We start from the raw sequence: 16832 nt of genomic DNA, 5'->3' as shown, positions 1-16832 counted from the left end.
AAAATGCACGAATTGTTGCGGACCCATAGTTTACTTTTGCAATTTCAACTCAAATGATGTTTACATACTTGTGAATACCTGAGGGTAATCGGTTGGATGATTTCTAAACAATTCGCCTTGTTATTTAAATGGCAATTTTATCGCGATTTATGTTTCTATTTTATTAATTGTGTTTTTATGATTTGTTCTGGAGATAGGAGCTTCGGTAAAAACGATTGTTTATCCATGAGCTTTTACAACCTTTAATGGCCATCGTTTCAAGTTATCGGCGGTGAATCTTGAAGGAGGAAATTACCTGGGAGGGAGGTGAAATAAAATGCATATTTAGGACCAATAAACTTTACAACCGTGGTGCTTTACGTATTCGTAATTATGTTTATGTGGTGTGAAGTACTGTTATTTAGTGGCTGCGACAGAAGTGACTTGCAAAGAAGAAGAGCTGAAATAAGTCAACGAGGATCAAATTGAAATCTCTATTCACAAAGCATTTTCAGTAGTTTATGTTTGAATAGAAAACACTTTATACTATAACTCAAGAAATTTGATTAACGGCATATCCGACGTAAATTTACGTGACTTTTAACCGTCTAAAATAAATAAGTGTCGTACGTAAACATAACTCGTACTAAAAATAACGTACGCAAAGCTACAAAAAAACTCACGTAATACCCAAATAAGTATAAACAAACTTGCACACACTTGATATGCACACTCACAGCGATATAAACAGATATTCATAACATAAAAATTCTGTACAATCATGCAAACAACTATGTAAAAATAAATAATTTTGTTTTCATAATATTTATTAATAGAAGGAATATGTTTAAATTTATGTTAATTAAGTTATATAATTTTTAAGGTCAAATTTTGAAGAAAAAAAATTTAACATAAATAAACAAAGTGAGGACTAAATTAGGGTTGAAAACACATATACGTCAAGAATGAAATTCGTTAAGAAAACACAAACTAGTCTATCTCGAAAATAGCCCGTCATTAGCAGTGACGTTCATAGTCTATTTTGAGTCGAATTTCTTTTTTCTAAGAGAAAATCAACCGAGGGGGTAAACAAATTGTTATCGCCAGCTCTTTTCACAGATTTTCGATGGGTGTTAATTTTAAAAATGGGCAATAACAAAAAGAAAATAGAGAAAGAGAGAGAAAAAGAACCACATGTATTAAACGAACGTCCTTGGGACCTGACCTTTAGACCTGATCTTGTTACATCATTTTTCTCATCGTGTAATACTTTCACCGGAGGCTGGTGTTTTTTTCCCTCTTATCGGGTGCTGTCACCGTTCAACCGTAGCATAACTTGTTGTAAAACATAAGCACAACAGCCGTCTTTCATTTTGATGGCTTTCAACACTATTTAACTTTTTATTATGACAGACTGTAAATTCGTTCGAGGAGGGGAAGAGAGTGAGAGAGATAGATTGACAGATAGAGAGTCAGTGAGTGAATAAGGGAGAGAGAGTGAGGGACGGAGTGAGAGAGAGAGAGAGAGAGAGAGCGAGAGAGAGAGAGAGAGAGAAAGAGAGAGAGAATGTGTGAGTGAATGAGTGAGAGCGAGAGAAAAACAGAAAGAGAAAGGGTGAGAGAGCAAGTAAGTATAAGAGAAAAAAGTGAAGGAGTTAATAAAAAAGGAGATGGATAAAATGAAAGTTGAAAAGCAAGAGAGATTGTGTGAGTTAGAGAGAAAAAATAAGAAAGGGTGTGAGAGTGAGAGAGAGAGAAAGAAAAAGGGAGAAAGAGAGGCAGGAATAGAGCGACAGAATAAGAAAAAGTGAGAGAGTAAGTAAGTGAAAGGGAAAATGGATGAAAAGAGAGAAATGGGCGAAGGTGGTCGCAACGGTTTAGGCGTTGACACGGTGCTCATCACTGTAAGGTAAAGGTCCCGGGTTCGAATCCAACGGCCCTGCATTCGAACCCGACATACTTACAAATGGGCTTTTTTTCAAAAACACCGGCACCCTGAGGGTTTATATGACCTCTGCTGTTGCAAACCCTCGTTTAAAAAAAGAGAAGGATTTAGTGAGAGAGGACGGATAAAAAGGAAGTGGAGAACAAAATAAGAAAAGAGAGAGAAAGAGAAAGAGAGAAGGAAAAAGAAAGAGCAAGAGAGAGGGAAAAACAAAGAGAAAGAATGAGCAAGAGAAAGGGAAAAAGAGAAAGAACAAAATAAGAAAAGATCGAGAAAGAGAAAGAGAGAAGGAAAAAAGAAAGAAACAAAGAGAGAGGGAGAAACAAAGAGAGAGAATGAGCAAGAGAGAGGGAAAAAGACAAAGAATGAAAGAAAGAAAGAGAGAGAGACAGAGGGAAAGAGATACAAGAGATAGAGGGAGAGATAAATAGAGAGGGAGAAAGAGAAAGAAGGTGAGAGAGAGAGAGAGAGAGAGAGAGAGAGAGAGAGTGAGAGGGAGACACAAAGAGAGATAATGAGCAAGAGAGAGGGTAAAAGAGAAAGAACGAATAAAGAAAGAGAGAGAAAGAGATACAAGAGGTAGAGGGAGAGATAGATAGAGAGTGGGAAAGAGAGAGAAGGATAGAGAGAAGGACAGAGAGAGAGAAAGAGATACAAGAGGTAGGGGGAAAGATAGATTAGAAAGTGGAAAAGAGAGAGAAGGAGAGAGGGAGTGATACAAACAGAAAGGAGAAGAGACAGAAATTAGATATAATAGGTGGATGGATAAACAGAATGAAAGAGATACAGAACAAGAAATAGAAATAGTGATAGGCAGATAAATAGAGGAGGAGTAAGAGAGAAGGAAAAAGAGAAAGAACAAGAGAGAGAGGGAAAAAGAGAAAGAAAGATGTAGAGAGAGAAACGTAGAGAGATAGAAAGAGATACAAGTGATAGAAGGAACGATAAATAGATAGGGAGTGAGAGAGAAGAGAGAGAGGGGGAAGTGACTGAGAGAAAGAGTGAGGGAGAGAGAGAGAAAGAGCACAAGAGAGAGAAAAAGAAAGAAAAAACGAGAGATAAACAAAGAGAGAGGTAGATGGAAGAAGGTGGAGAGAGAGAGATGGAGTGAGAAGAGAAGAGAAGAGAGAGTGAGAGAGAGAGCGCCATTGCCAAGCCTTTTTTTTCCTTACTTCAGTTTATAGTCTTGAAAATAAAATCTAGTTTTGTAACGAAAAAAGGTTTCTCTCATCAAGACTTTTCATCAAGTTAAAAAATACTTCTCTAATCCAGTCGAGCGGAAAAACAAAAACCGATTAAAAGCATGGGGTTAAAAAAAATTATGGACTGTCGTAGACAATTTTCTCTAAACTCTCATTTAACTCTCAAAGGTTAACAACTTTCCGATTGCCATGATTATCAATTATATCGGGATGACAAATATTGGTTAATTATTGCACATAATTAGTGTTAAGTTTTAAAATTTTTGTCAGAATTTAAATGCCTGATAGGACAGAATGTTTAAGCGAATAAAAGAAAGTAATAAATCGACTTACCGGTAGACGAAAGGGCCGACCTCCTGGAGTCTCGGTTTTTCACCCTGGTTCAAGAAACCGTCCGGGTTTGTGACATTGAAGACCCAGACCTTGGTCAGCCTCAGCACCCCGGGCTGCCTCCAGTAGTAGTAGCTCAGCGTCCCGTTCCAGAGCCGTAGTTGCTGAAAAAAAGAGAAAAAAGATTATTGGCCGGGTCTAACAACAGCCTGATGACGATCATGCAACCCGGTTCGAAAGATGTTGCCAAACTGGATTTGGCATTATGGAAAATATTTCTAAATACGGAGGCTGTTGTTTTTTATCTGGGTCAGGAATTTATGAACGTCCTCTCCGCTCTATGAACGGTTTAAGAAAATTTTCCTCCTTCTGATATTCTCGCTAGAGCAATTTTTAATAACTGTCTTTGTTTTTATGTAATTCTTGATAAACGACATGATCATTACAAATTAAAAGCCTGTTCTCACTTTATGTCAGCCTAGAATTGGGGCTATAGTTCACGCCTATATTCCAAACTATGACAGTTTGTAGAAAAAAATCGTAGTTTCTTTAATTGCATGCAACAAGGTTTTTATCATGTTACAAATTTGCCACAAGAAGGAATTGATAAAAAAATTTGAGTGACCATAATCTGGTCCGACTGTTCTCGCTTTGTGTTTCGATCAGGCCAGGATTGTGCCATTTTGAGTGAATGTATACCTATTTATGGGATCTTAGCTAATCCACTTGGTTATTATACTTTTAAGTAATAAGAAAAACAGAAAATAAGGGTACACAATTAAACGTTGGGATTGAGGACATAATTTGAGTGACGCTTATCAATCTGGTCCGTCTGTTCTCGCTTTGTGTTTTGGTCAGGCCTGCATTGTGACATTTGTTGTGTTTGCCTACGTGTTTATTGGATCTTCGCTAATCCACGTGAGATTTATAATTTAAGTAATAAGAAAAACAGACAATAAGGGCACACAATTAAAAGTTTGGATTGATGACATAATTTGAGTGACGCTTATCAATCTGGTCCGTCTGTTCTCGCTTTGTGTTTTGATCCTGCCTGCATTGTGACAGTTCTTGTGTTTGCCTACGTGTTCATTGGATCTAATCCACTTAGTTATTATAAATTTAAGTAATAATAATCAGGCATGATTGCTTCATGTTTAATCAATGTGTCTGCGTTTAAAAAATCTTAGCTTATGTATTGTGTTGTTATATATTAAAGTAAGAAGAAGGGCAGAAAGTAGAAGAACTAAAACACGATAATTGTGGTCATAATCATATTTTTATATTACTTGTTTGACTTTACGTTTTCCTTCGTTATGTTTGCATCCATATTGTATTTTTTATAATAGTTTATATACAGTTTCGTCATAAATAATATCAGTTACCTTTCAGTTAAAGTTTGTCAGTGTAAAGTTGTAGCCAATATAAATTTTGAGAATAGCTCATCATGATCAATGTTTTTTTTAAAAAGGACCTCAATGTTCCTCAAAACTCTTGAAAGCATAAACGTTACTTATGTAATTTTGTTCGCCGCGTGATTTGACTGTTCGTGGCGTGCAGTTTTTTACAGATGGAATCAACCTTGCAGGTGGAATGACAGGATCCATCAAACTGGACAAGAATCGACCTATTGTTTGGCGCAAATTGCCTTTGGAGTAGAATCCTTCGTTGGACCTTACGAGACTAAGATTCCCGGCGTTTCGTCATCGAGCGTCCGGTGAAGGTGCAAGGCTGCGGGCCTTGACAATGAAAGTTCAAAAGCGCTGGGGACGAAGAGTAACAGACAGTGGATGACCTACTTGTACATTGAAAAAAATTATATAATGCTGGCTGGAAAATACGCGCGAGAGGGCGATCAAGTACTTTAACAAGTGTTACGAAAGGGAATTAACAAAAAATAAAAAACTCCAAGAACAATTCAAATATTAAAAAACCTACGCTCACCAAAGGCCGATCAGAGAGTAAATTAAAAAAATAGAAAAAATATTGTATTAATTTGCTATCTTGGTGACGTTAGTTCCTCGAAGGTTTTTTCCCGACAAAAGAACGGCTGGGAAGGTAAAAAGGTGTAACGGCATAAAGAGTTTTAAACTTAAGATGGAGGTCCTAAATAACACATGTATTAAATGAACGTGAGGAACCAAAGGGCTGCACTGAAAGTAAATAAAAATGAGGGTGCACGGATGAAAACTTCAAAAAATTGTGGGTTGACGATACTGTTGACTGGAGCTTCGGTGTGACAAAACACACTGAAGATGCGACTGTCAGACCAGATAGGCAGACCAAAATGATCTTTAACGACCAAATTACTTTTTTTTTTCAATGTTCGAGTTGGTGTCTGTTCAGTATGTTCGCACTTTCTCGACATTGGAAAAAATTTCGATGTTTGTTTATATCATTTTGCGCGTATTTGTATCTTTCATTATGTGTGTTTTTTACACCACGAGCAAACTCGATATGTTTACAACTTTCACACCGAAAAGTATTCTTCTTTTAATTACATTTTCTTTTTAAACAGAAAAGCGATTTTCTTTGTTTTACGAGTTTAATCTGCCGTCAAAGATCTGATATTGAGTAATTTGCGACAAAACATATTTTCCTGATTTTCACATGCAAGGACTCTTTTTCTTTTTCTGCAATCGGTGAAGTGTAATTATTATTATTTTTATGTTTAACAAGGGTGAATCCGTCATAAAAACATTTAGCCTCGCATAGTTTATGATATCTGATTTTTATGTTTTATTGACATATTTGAGACCAAACGGTTTTGCGTTTCAATTTTAACATTCAAGGGTCTTTGTTTTATTTATTTATTTAAAATCAAATTTCCTATCACCAAATTATAATAAAAATCACTTCTACCAACCGTAAATTCTCTGTCGAAAGATTTAACTCTACACCCTGTAGTCGGATCGGAGAGTACGAGCATTTCTTAAATAAAGCTTTTAAATAAAAGCTTTTTCCACCCTCCAAGCGATGTATGAATTAAAAGATAAGAATCAGCAACCAAATTATATTGGATTAAAATTCACGTGGGTTTCATTTCTCCAAAGGATCTATACTTCATTTCTAGAACAAGACTGCAAATAGTTAGACAAATTAAGTACCCTGACTCTGAAAAAAGGACACAATGTGTCATAAACAAAAGGATATTTCCTCTGGATGGCAGACACCCGCGGTACCTACTGGCAGCCTACACAAAATTTCCTACATTAGCCCTATGGTGTCTGTGGAAAATATCCCTGGAAAATCCAGCGTGCCTGACATTTCAAACAGAAGAAGAGGATCTTTAACACCTAATCACAACCTGCCCCAGAATCGTATAACGAGTGAAGTGCCAGAATGTGAAATTTGAACAAAACTGGATTTGAAGTAGAAATTGTGTAAATTTTAACATAAGTTTAGGTCGTTAAATCGATGTATATATTTTTGCCTTTAAAAGAAAACAAGACCTCTAGAAGAGTTTATCATATTTTTTTTTTTACGTTTTATCTTGTAGAAAATTTTGTCTGCGAGTGATAATCCAGTCTGATCGTTTCCGATGATCCTGGGCCAACATATTTTCTTTTTTTTTTTTTGTCTATTCATCTGTAAGACGCGTTTGTCATTTTTTGTAAATAGTTCGAACCTAGAAAAAGGGCGAAAAGATGGAAAACAGCACAGATCGACCACTGTAGTAGGTGAAATACTACGCTGACAGACCAAACCAGCGAAGAAAGTCGGATGATCAACACCTTAATAACAATTATTATAAAGTTTATGGTATGAACATTACATTTGATAAAAAGCAATGCATAAATAGACAATACGGCTAAGTTCTAATTCACTAAATATTATATCAGAACACTCATACAAACACACACATGCACACAGGGAATAAAAGAAACCTATTCTACACCTAGCCTAATTTGACAAGTCTATGGCGTACTCTATATTAAGCCGCATAACCTTCCACTTAGACATTCCGTTCCCGAGAACTCATCGTCAACAAGACAAGAGGATCTTTAGCGTCCGCACCTGGCCTATTCGGCCTTATCGGACGTTTTGATTCTCAAGATGAGAGCTGACGCACCTCCGCATACGACGGAATGGTGTTACCGCCGCAGCATTGGTGTAGAGGCGCCCCAGCCCCTAAGGGCCGAGACAACCTCGCTCTCCGCTTGTCCACTCCGAATGGTCGGGCCCGCATTGTGCATCGGGTCGTATGCCGCACGCAAAGGGCTAACAGGCCGAAATACATCAGCCTGTTCTCCCGCGTACTCCCTAGATAGAGAAGGCCACTCTATCTCCCTGAGTATAGGGGCTCCCCTAGCGTAGAAACTTCCGGGAACGCCCCGGCAGCGGTTTAGTTTAAAGTGGAATTGCTAACCACACCCTAGATGAGCACCGCCTACGGTAAAGTCTCTTATCGAGCTCAGCCTACACCTGCCATGCGCATTCGAGGGACGCCATAGGCTCAGCCTAGGTGGTCCGATCCTTCGCTTCCCCAAGGGTACCACGCCGGTCATACGCACAACAATGCATAGCATACGCGAGTCCGAGATACCGATTCACTACCCGTTTCCGTTCGCTTACTCATGCATTCGAGGGACTATTCAGCATGATCATTGCGTCCTCAACGCTTACACGCTGTCGTCCTGTCGCAACCTCTCCCGTGAGGCCGGGGGTAATTACGCTGGCCATACGCAAGCTTCACGAAGATCACAGATTGAAGACAGCCTCTGTCTAAGTTCCCGCCAGGGGCGTCACCACGCGCCACCACGCGCCACCACGAAACCTTTCCCAATGTAACTTTGGATTGATTTTGAAACATTTAAGTTACCCCGTGGTACAGACGGCCATACACCCTCCCTCGTCTATGCAGACAGGATCTAGTGCACTGGCTCCACCTCTGCTAAGGCACCCGCCGCCCATGCCAACCCTAGGCCGACACGAGTACAGCTTGTTCTTTAGAGAGGTTGCCACGCCCTCTGGGCTGCACCTTTATTTTGTGCCCGGATACCCCCTTTGCAACCAAGGGTTGGGTGGGGTCACAGGATAGAATGAAGGATCTCGGATTGAGAAAAAGGGCCGTGGATGAAAACACGAGGTTAGTCGTTTCGGGGTCTCTAGTATCAAACCACACTGTACCACCCGTCGTCGTCGTAGTTCCACACATAGTAGGCCACGACTCCCAGGGTGGGTCTTCCACTTACACACTCACGCAAATAAATACATGCTTACAAGTAGAACCTTTTTTATATACAATTAAAATTGGGAAGGCACCGGGTTCTCGCCGTCCTGTCACAAAACGCAGTCACTACATTAAAAACTTAACTAGTTTGGCAGGTCTGTGATGGAATGTCCTGTCCACATACACTTATTTCACGCTAAAAACACATTAACTCAAGTAAAAAAAGCTACTTTTTAGATTATAGTACATAACTTAAGATATCCAACGAACTTATTTTTTTAACATAGCTTATCTGTTTTCTTTAGTACTTTCGACGTTTCAGACAAACAGAATCCAACGCGGTGCTATTTTTTAAAATAATTTATTATTTAATTTAACTTTGGTAAGAACGTAATCGACTAGGTTAACGATCATTGCCTATTGTTTTATGACTGTGTCTATGTTCTTGAAGATAGATATGGGAGAGAGAGAGAGAGAGAGAAGATAGGAAAAAACAGATTGTCATACGAAAACATAATCTTTATAATTTATTGTTATTGCGTTTCGATAAATAAGTTTGCTCACACACACACGAGTTGTTTATTTGTCATGGATATGTCTTTAATTTATAGCAATTGAAAAAAGTACTGGGGAATCCCTGATTATTCTTGTATTACATGGAGAGGAATGCCAAGAACATCTTGTCATAGAACATCGATATAATGTAATTACTTTTTTGATAAACCTATAAGTCGAATGTCGAATATAAGACTAAATTATGTTAATTATCCTAGCAGGATAAAAATGTACAACTATTGGTAAGTTGTTTTAATTTTTTTCTTACATTTTGTAGAATTCACAAAAGTGAAGACCTTAGCCTTGGTCCATTATAAAAGTAATCGATAAGAAAGAAATAGACGGGGTTGCCAGTGGCCTTCCATGGATGTTTATTCAATTAAGCTCCAACGAGAAAAAAAAAACATTCTTGTGGTACAAAACTACCCTGTTCGATCGTCATGTTAGTTTTTTAAAAGTATATTTTTGTACTTTTTATACCATATGCTATTTTCGTACTTCTCAATGTATTTGTTTTACATGCCACTACGATTATTTTCTAACCTGGGAGGAATTAACTGACATAGGAAAGATTCAGGAAATACCTACGCGCTATCGCATCCGTCGGTACATTATTTTCCATAGGAACTTGCCAAAGTGGCCTCGTATATATTTCGATAATAGTGGAGTGCAGACAGGAATCAAGATTTTGTATGCCGCCATGCAGTGCAGGAAGTTTCATACATCTAAGGTTCGACGAATGGAATTAATATAAAGGAAAAAGATAAATTGTTTTTAATTTGTGAATACCATCCATTCCGAGGCCAATATCATCCTTCTACTGGTATCCATGATGCAGATTTACCTCTTGAGTTGATAATAATGTTGGTGACTTTGATTGAAAATTCCAACAAGTTGTTTAACACCACACAACTCGTGTACATGCCCAAAAAATACTGTTTTTATGTTAAATTGTCATTCACTTTACAGTTGACTTTTTGATTTTTGATAAAATTATTGTTATTAGCAAATAAAAACAATTTTTATTTGTACTATACATTTCACATATATTCTATTAATAGAAACATAAATGTGTCTTTTTTTTCTATGAGCTGGGGTAACTTTAAACTGGAAGGTTCAGTTCAGTATAAGCAATAATTAATCTTTTTATGTAAGGTCTTGATTGAAATGGAAAAGTTAGTGACACGAGCGGGATTCGAACCCACGACCTTCGGCTTAATAAATGGATTCATATAATCCATAATGCTGGAAGTCCGCAATCCTGGACAAGAAATCTTTTTTAAGGAATCAAGGCTGATAAAAGACAACGAAAATCTTGATACATTCTCAGTAAGAAAATAATCACACCGTCCATTGTTATCAATCAAACAATTACTTTTTATGCAGTTTTGTTTTTCTATTTTACATATATTATCGAATGTAATTTTACAAAATTGTATTTGGCCTCATTATTTTCATGGGAAATAAATTAGTACACAATGCAGCCATTATATTTGTTCTCATATCATAGCCTTTGTCAGGGTTATAAATAATAACGGATTACAATTGTATGATGTTGACTTTTTAAATCTCTCACTCACTCTCTAATTTTTAGAATAGAACAAAGTTACTGGCTTGAGTTTTGTGAACTTTGCACGACGTAAGAAAATGCATTCACTGGGTACAAAACGACCCAGAAAAGTTCCGCAAGCTTTGTGCGTAAAAATACTTAACAATAATTGTAAATTGTAGTCCTGCTCGGTTAATCAAGCTGTTTTAGTATCAGGTTCAACATTCTACCGACTCATTTTTCAAAAGATGAATTATAATTATAATGTTCTCGTCTGGCAAGGTTTGCGCTGGGCATCCCCATGTAGTCGGGATTCCCCTGTACTTTCTCAAATGCTATAAATTAAAGCCATATCGAATATATATGACATATAAACAATTAGCATGCGTGAGCAAACTAATTTATTGAGATGTAATAACAATAAATCACACAGAAGGTCTTATAGAGGAAAACATGTCGAAAAAACTTTAAATTTTTAAATAATATACAAACACTCATAAAACATAAAGTTAATATTCACTAACTGAGACGATAAAATTGAAATTCTTATCGTATATAAATTAAACGATAAATAACAAATATCAATAAAAATAAAAGTTTTTTTTGTAGTAATATAGATTTTTGGCCTCAAAGTTTCTAGTTCAAAAACAAAAATATTTGAAAAATTTACGTTTTCGTCGTCAATTGACCAAGTTACTTGTTTCAATCAATTAATTATTCTTTCTATGTAAGGTCTTGGTTGAAATAAAAAAGTCAGTGTCACGAGCGGGATTCGAACCCACGACATTTGGCCATTTGCAAATGTCGTGCAATCGGATTGGGTTCTCAACGACTTATAAAGTGGAAAATGGAAAAAGGAGGGAAAATTTGAACCGTTGTAGGTTGAGATGGACAATTGGTGTCCGAGAGGATCGAATTCACGATAGCTCAAGAGAATAGAGCAGCGGCGTATTTAGCCGAAGATCGTGGGTTCGAATCCCAATTGTGACACTGACTTTTTTATCTCAACCACCTTACATAGAATGAATAATTAATTGAGTGCAAGAATATTTGAAACATTTCCCAGATGTACTGATTAAACACACACACACACACACACACACACACACACACACACACACACAAATTAAGAAAAAAGATGGATCAGAACAGTAAATAATATTCAGCAAATATAAAGTTGATTGTATTGCTCTGTTTGAAGTCCTATAAATCTCTTAATTAATTAATTATTGCAAATCTTGTCTTTTTTTCCTCGTTGAGGCCTGATTATGCAATAACATTCCATGAATGGCCACTGGTCACCCCGTCCATTCCTTCCTTATCGGTTAGTTTTAGAATGGGACAAGACCGGGGGGGGGTTCAGTTTTGTGAACTCTACAAGGCGTACGAAAAAAAATTTAATAATAATTGTAAATTATTACACTGCTCGGATAATTAAGATAATTTTGTCCTAGGTTCAAACATTCGACCGATACGTTTATCAAAACATTAATTACAGTATATCGATGTTCTTCTCTGAAATAACCTTAAATTCTTATAACATTCAGATTATGTTTTCATGTGACAATCTGTTTTTTCCCTTCTCTCTCACTCTCTCTCATTCTCTCTCTCTCTCTCTTTTTCCTTCCTCTCCTTTGACAACTGAACACACTCATAAAACAATAGGCAATGACCAATATCAATGATGTAAATGATAAATAAAATAAACCTAAAGTTTCTATATCAAGAACAAAACATAAAACCTTTCCCAGTTGAACTGCTGGACCGACGGCGCTCGCGCACGCTCACACACACGATTGCGCGCTCAAAATCATAAAAATTACAGAAAAGATTGATGACAATAGTAAATAATAGATAGTAGATATAAAGTTGATTATATTGCTCGTCTAAAAATGGATTGTCAGAAAAACATATTTTCATTTTGTTCCTTACATGTCTTTGGTAAAAGGGAAATATGGTTTATATCAAATTCACCATTCCGAAATGAAAAATTAATATTTTTAAAAAAATTAACAAAGGCACAATGTTCAACTCAGGTACGGATTCAAAACAAGGGATCGTACTACAAAAACATTTAATCTAGTATTGCTGCATGCTGGTTGTTGAACTTCAAGTTAATAAGGAGATGTGCAAAATTTTAGCTATCCCCAGATCAAATCATGCCATAACTGGTCAGCGCAGTATAAAATTATGATATTGTGTTCAATGAAACATTTAATTATGGTTTATCCAAGGTATGGTGAAGAAAGAAAAACTATTTAAAGCTTTGTCTTGCTATCTAAAAAATCCCTTCAGCTACAACGTATGAAAAGTACTAGTTAAACTAAATTAGAACACTGTGTATTACTTAAAGACCTTTTTTTTGAGAGGTGACTATGGATGAAAGTCTAATGCCAAAAAAGTCCTTTGGAATAAAGTCGTTTCGGGGAAGTTTGAAATCATATAGATGTCTTTATTCATTAAATATTACAAGTCTTTCGCATGTTTTTTATGTATCGTTGTATAAATATGTATATTGCAAGCAGACAAACACGCATATAGATCACTATGATTGCGGATCGCCGATGGACGAGCGTTCCGATCTGGGTCACTGTGTTACTTTTACTTTCTAACGAAATGCGCCGCTGCTTCTCAGCTGAGGTCGACATTCCTGGAGAAGGTGAAACTGACATCAGCGGAGCAAAGCGAATCCCGCGCGTATTATCGCACAAAATTACAAAAGGCTTCCAGGAACTCGCCTCAGGCCTGAAAAGACCGTCTTCTGTGCACGACTATTCGCGTCAATGCGAATTTGCATAGTTTATTAATGGAAAGGCACAATTGCCATTTGCATAAAGCGTCGCTTAATCTAATATACTCGAACTAGAATAGTTGTCCAACGACAAGGAAACTCTTAATTTAAAAAAAAGCAGAAAACTTTAAGATTTTGTCTTGGCTATCCTTGAGAAAAGACGTCATTAACCATTTTTTTATTTCAAAAGTGATCAAAGCGTTTATTTTACATGCACGTCACGACTTTCAGATTTTTAACGAAAGAAAAAAGAAAGAACGTTTTTATAAAAACGTCATCACTCACACGCACATACAAATACAAAGAATAAAATTTTACTGTGGTACAATGTTTTGAATTGATGAAATCGCATTTGATTCACTTAAGGAAGGGAAAGATTTCAACACCCTCCATCCATTCTATCATGAAATATCAAGGATTCATAGTCATAAGAATTATAGTCAAAATTTAATTTAAGGGAACGCAGACCCCCTCTCACCCCTTCATTGATCTAAAGGTATAAAATGTCCTCCACTGGTAGAAAAAACACACTACCAAACATTGAAGGAGCGAAATGCCAATGCTATGACAGTCTAAACCAGCGAGAAATGGTCCAGGACGATGGGTGACGATCGATCTGCAGGTCATCATAGTACTGCAGCATATATCAGAAAATTATAAATATTTGTAATAAATCACGCAAAAAACATATACACAGATAAAATAACGGTCGATTAAAGAAGAATTTTAAGTTTGCTAAATCTAACTTTAAGCCTTTTTGTTATCTTATAAAAAAAAGGATTGTTTGAATTTAAAACCGTCCATAATTATCGCACCGATTTCTTAATCCCTTCAGGAAAGTTAACATCCCTGATTATGGTGAAAGTCACAGAAAACGAAAGAAACTGCTTTCAAGCAGACGGTGCCGAGACACAGGTCGACCTGGGCATATGGCATAGTTGCTCACCCTTATGCAACCGTCAGTCACTTGTGGCGATTACCGTACAACCAGATGCAAAAAAAAATTCATTTCTGTTATGCAACGTGCACGTTGAACAAGTGTTCTTAAATTAATGAACAATCTGTTTATCTAATTTGGTACTTAGAAGTAGTCCAAACGCATACATTTAACCCGGCTCCTATGCTGGCCCAGTTTTGCATCTCTAAAAAAAAATCAGTCGCCCAATTAAAGATAAAAACAGACGTTTTGAAATGAAATCGTGAAGATATTGATTAGACCACGCTACTCCCAGATGACTTCCTTTAAATTATTTATCAGAAATATAATTAACGACTGGCCACGAAAAAAAATCGTCCTTCATTTTATTACGCTCAACATCATTTCTTCTTCGGTTAGAAGTCTGGAAAAGTGACTTTTTTGTTAACAGCAAGGGTTGGGCCGTTAATTATAAGCAAGTTGCATTGAACTTGCCGTCGTTCTTGGCTTTACGACAAAACCTAAATGATTCCGGGATAGAACAATTAACCAGGGAGAAAGGGCTGTCTGGACAATTGCGCAATGGAGTCGTTATCGACTGTCTAGTGTTAATTCGCGTAACATCAATACAAACATTGTAAATTCAACACATTTGGTAACATGGTTCAGATATCAACGCTGGATTTTGACCTAGATGACTGCAAAACTCAACAAAGCTTTAACTACTCATCAATATCTACTTTTTTAAGGCAAAAAACCACCAAGGGTCATGACTGCCTTAAAAGTATGTTGATAGCCGCAAAAATGGGAGCTATCTTCCTGGCGAAACATTTAAATGTGAAAAATTATATTTTGTTTATTAGGCAGGATTCATAGAGGAAGCCAAATAGTTTCTCGATGTTACTAAAGTAACCTAGTAATGTTTTTTAAATTATTTCCTAGTTTGAACCCATTTCTTAGGTCTGTGTATTTTTTACATTTTATTAAAACATGTTCAACTGTGATTATTTCTCCGCAATCCGGACACCCTGGACAGGCTCCCGGGACATCAAGTGACCATGAGTCAATCGACAGTGCCCTATCCTCACTCTAGCCAAAATTGTTTCTTCTTTCCTGGGTTTTCGTAAGGATGTATCCCACTCTTTGACAGAACACTTAATTTCCCCCAATACCATCATTGCCACCTACGCGGACGATACCGCAATTTTGTCCTCTAACTTGAATCCTACCCAAGCTAATAATATCTAATATCCAAGAACACCTTGAGCTCATCGAAGGTTGGTGCAAAAAGTGGAGGAGAAGATTAAACGGAGTCTTGCCCTCCACTATACATCATCAATGAAGAGATACCGACTTCCACTCAAGTCAAATACCTAGGACTAAACCTTGACAGCAGACTGACGTGGAATCCCCACACAAGACTTAAAAGACAACAACTCAACAAAAGCCTTGGACAATTACACAAACTACTAGGACCAAATTCCGGGTTGACCATCAAGCACTAAACTGGCCTTATACAAGACTTTACTGCGACCACTTTGGACATACGGTATGGAACTGTGGGGTTCCGCCAAACCATCCAATATCCAGCGTATCCAGTCCTCAGACAAATCGTCAAAGCTCCTGTTTACGTCTCTAACCTCACTATCCTCGAAGGCCACAACGTTCGTTTTGTCCACGAACTGATCCATTCCCGATTCCAAAAATTTCATACAAACCTTTCGATCCATCCTAACCCTACCGCTAGAGCCCTCTCCACATATTCCCATCCCGAGAATCCACCACGTCGCCTAAAACGACGATGGCTCCGAGACCTCCTTGCGCTTTAATCTATTAAAATTAGTGCCAGCACTGGCTGGCTTTTTATGGCATGCGTCCTCCGGGTGCAGCGCTGGCATCAGTGTTAGTGCTTTGACCGAACGGTGAACAATATACATTGTGATCACATTTGTATTATGTACAAGTATGTATAGGCAACAAATAAATTAAACAAAAAATTGCCGAAGTTTGTTATTCCTCACTCTTTGCCACTCAATTTCCCATTGTGACCATATAAATTGTTTAATAAATGAATTAAAATCTTCATAAGGTACTTCAATTATTTTATATCCCTGTGTTATAGCTTTCTTAGCTGCGCGGTCGGCTTTTTCATTCCCGATTATGCCACTATGTCCCGGGATCCATAAGGTGCACACGGACTGATTTTTAAATTTGTTTGCTAGCGTTGTTGACTATAATATCTTATCTACTCTTTCTGGGCAATGGAAGGTCTGTCGGTAAATAAAGAGAGGAGAACGATTTGAGCGAAGAATATGAGCACAAACGAATATTAGTGATAACTTCGATAATTCGCCACTCCTCCTAGAAGGGCATAGAGGTTGTAAAACGATTTAAG

The 16832-nt window shown here is 37.2% G+C and overlaps 1 protein-coding gene across 4 annotated transcripts in view; it reads right to left on the bottom strand.

Moving 5' to 3' along the window:
- Positions 1-16832, bottom strand: part of LOC106669863 (scavenger receptor class B member 1) — a 142154-nt gene that overhangs the window by 53426 nt on the left and 71896 nt on the right. For all 4 annotated transcript variants that reach the window (XM_014399680.2, XM_014399679.2, XM_014399681.2 and 1 more), the window contains one exon: positions 3460-3620. In XM_014399680.2, the coding sequence (XP_014255166.1) occupies positions 3460-3620 (161 nt within the window). The remainder of the gene's footprint in view (positions 1-3459; positions 3621-16832) is intronic.

This window comes from Cimex lectularius, unplaced genomic scaffold, assembly GCF_000648675.2.
Source record: "Cimex lectularius strain Harlan isolate CLEC.00 unplaced genomic scaffold, Clec_2.1 scaffold76, whole genome shotgun sequence".
Taxonomy (NCBI): Eukaryota; Metazoa; Arthropoda; class Insecta; order Hemiptera; family Cimicidae; genus Cimex; species Cimex lectularius.
The sequence above is the reverse complement of the archived record's forward strand: the minus strand, read 5'-3'. Positions and strand labels throughout refer to the sequence as shown.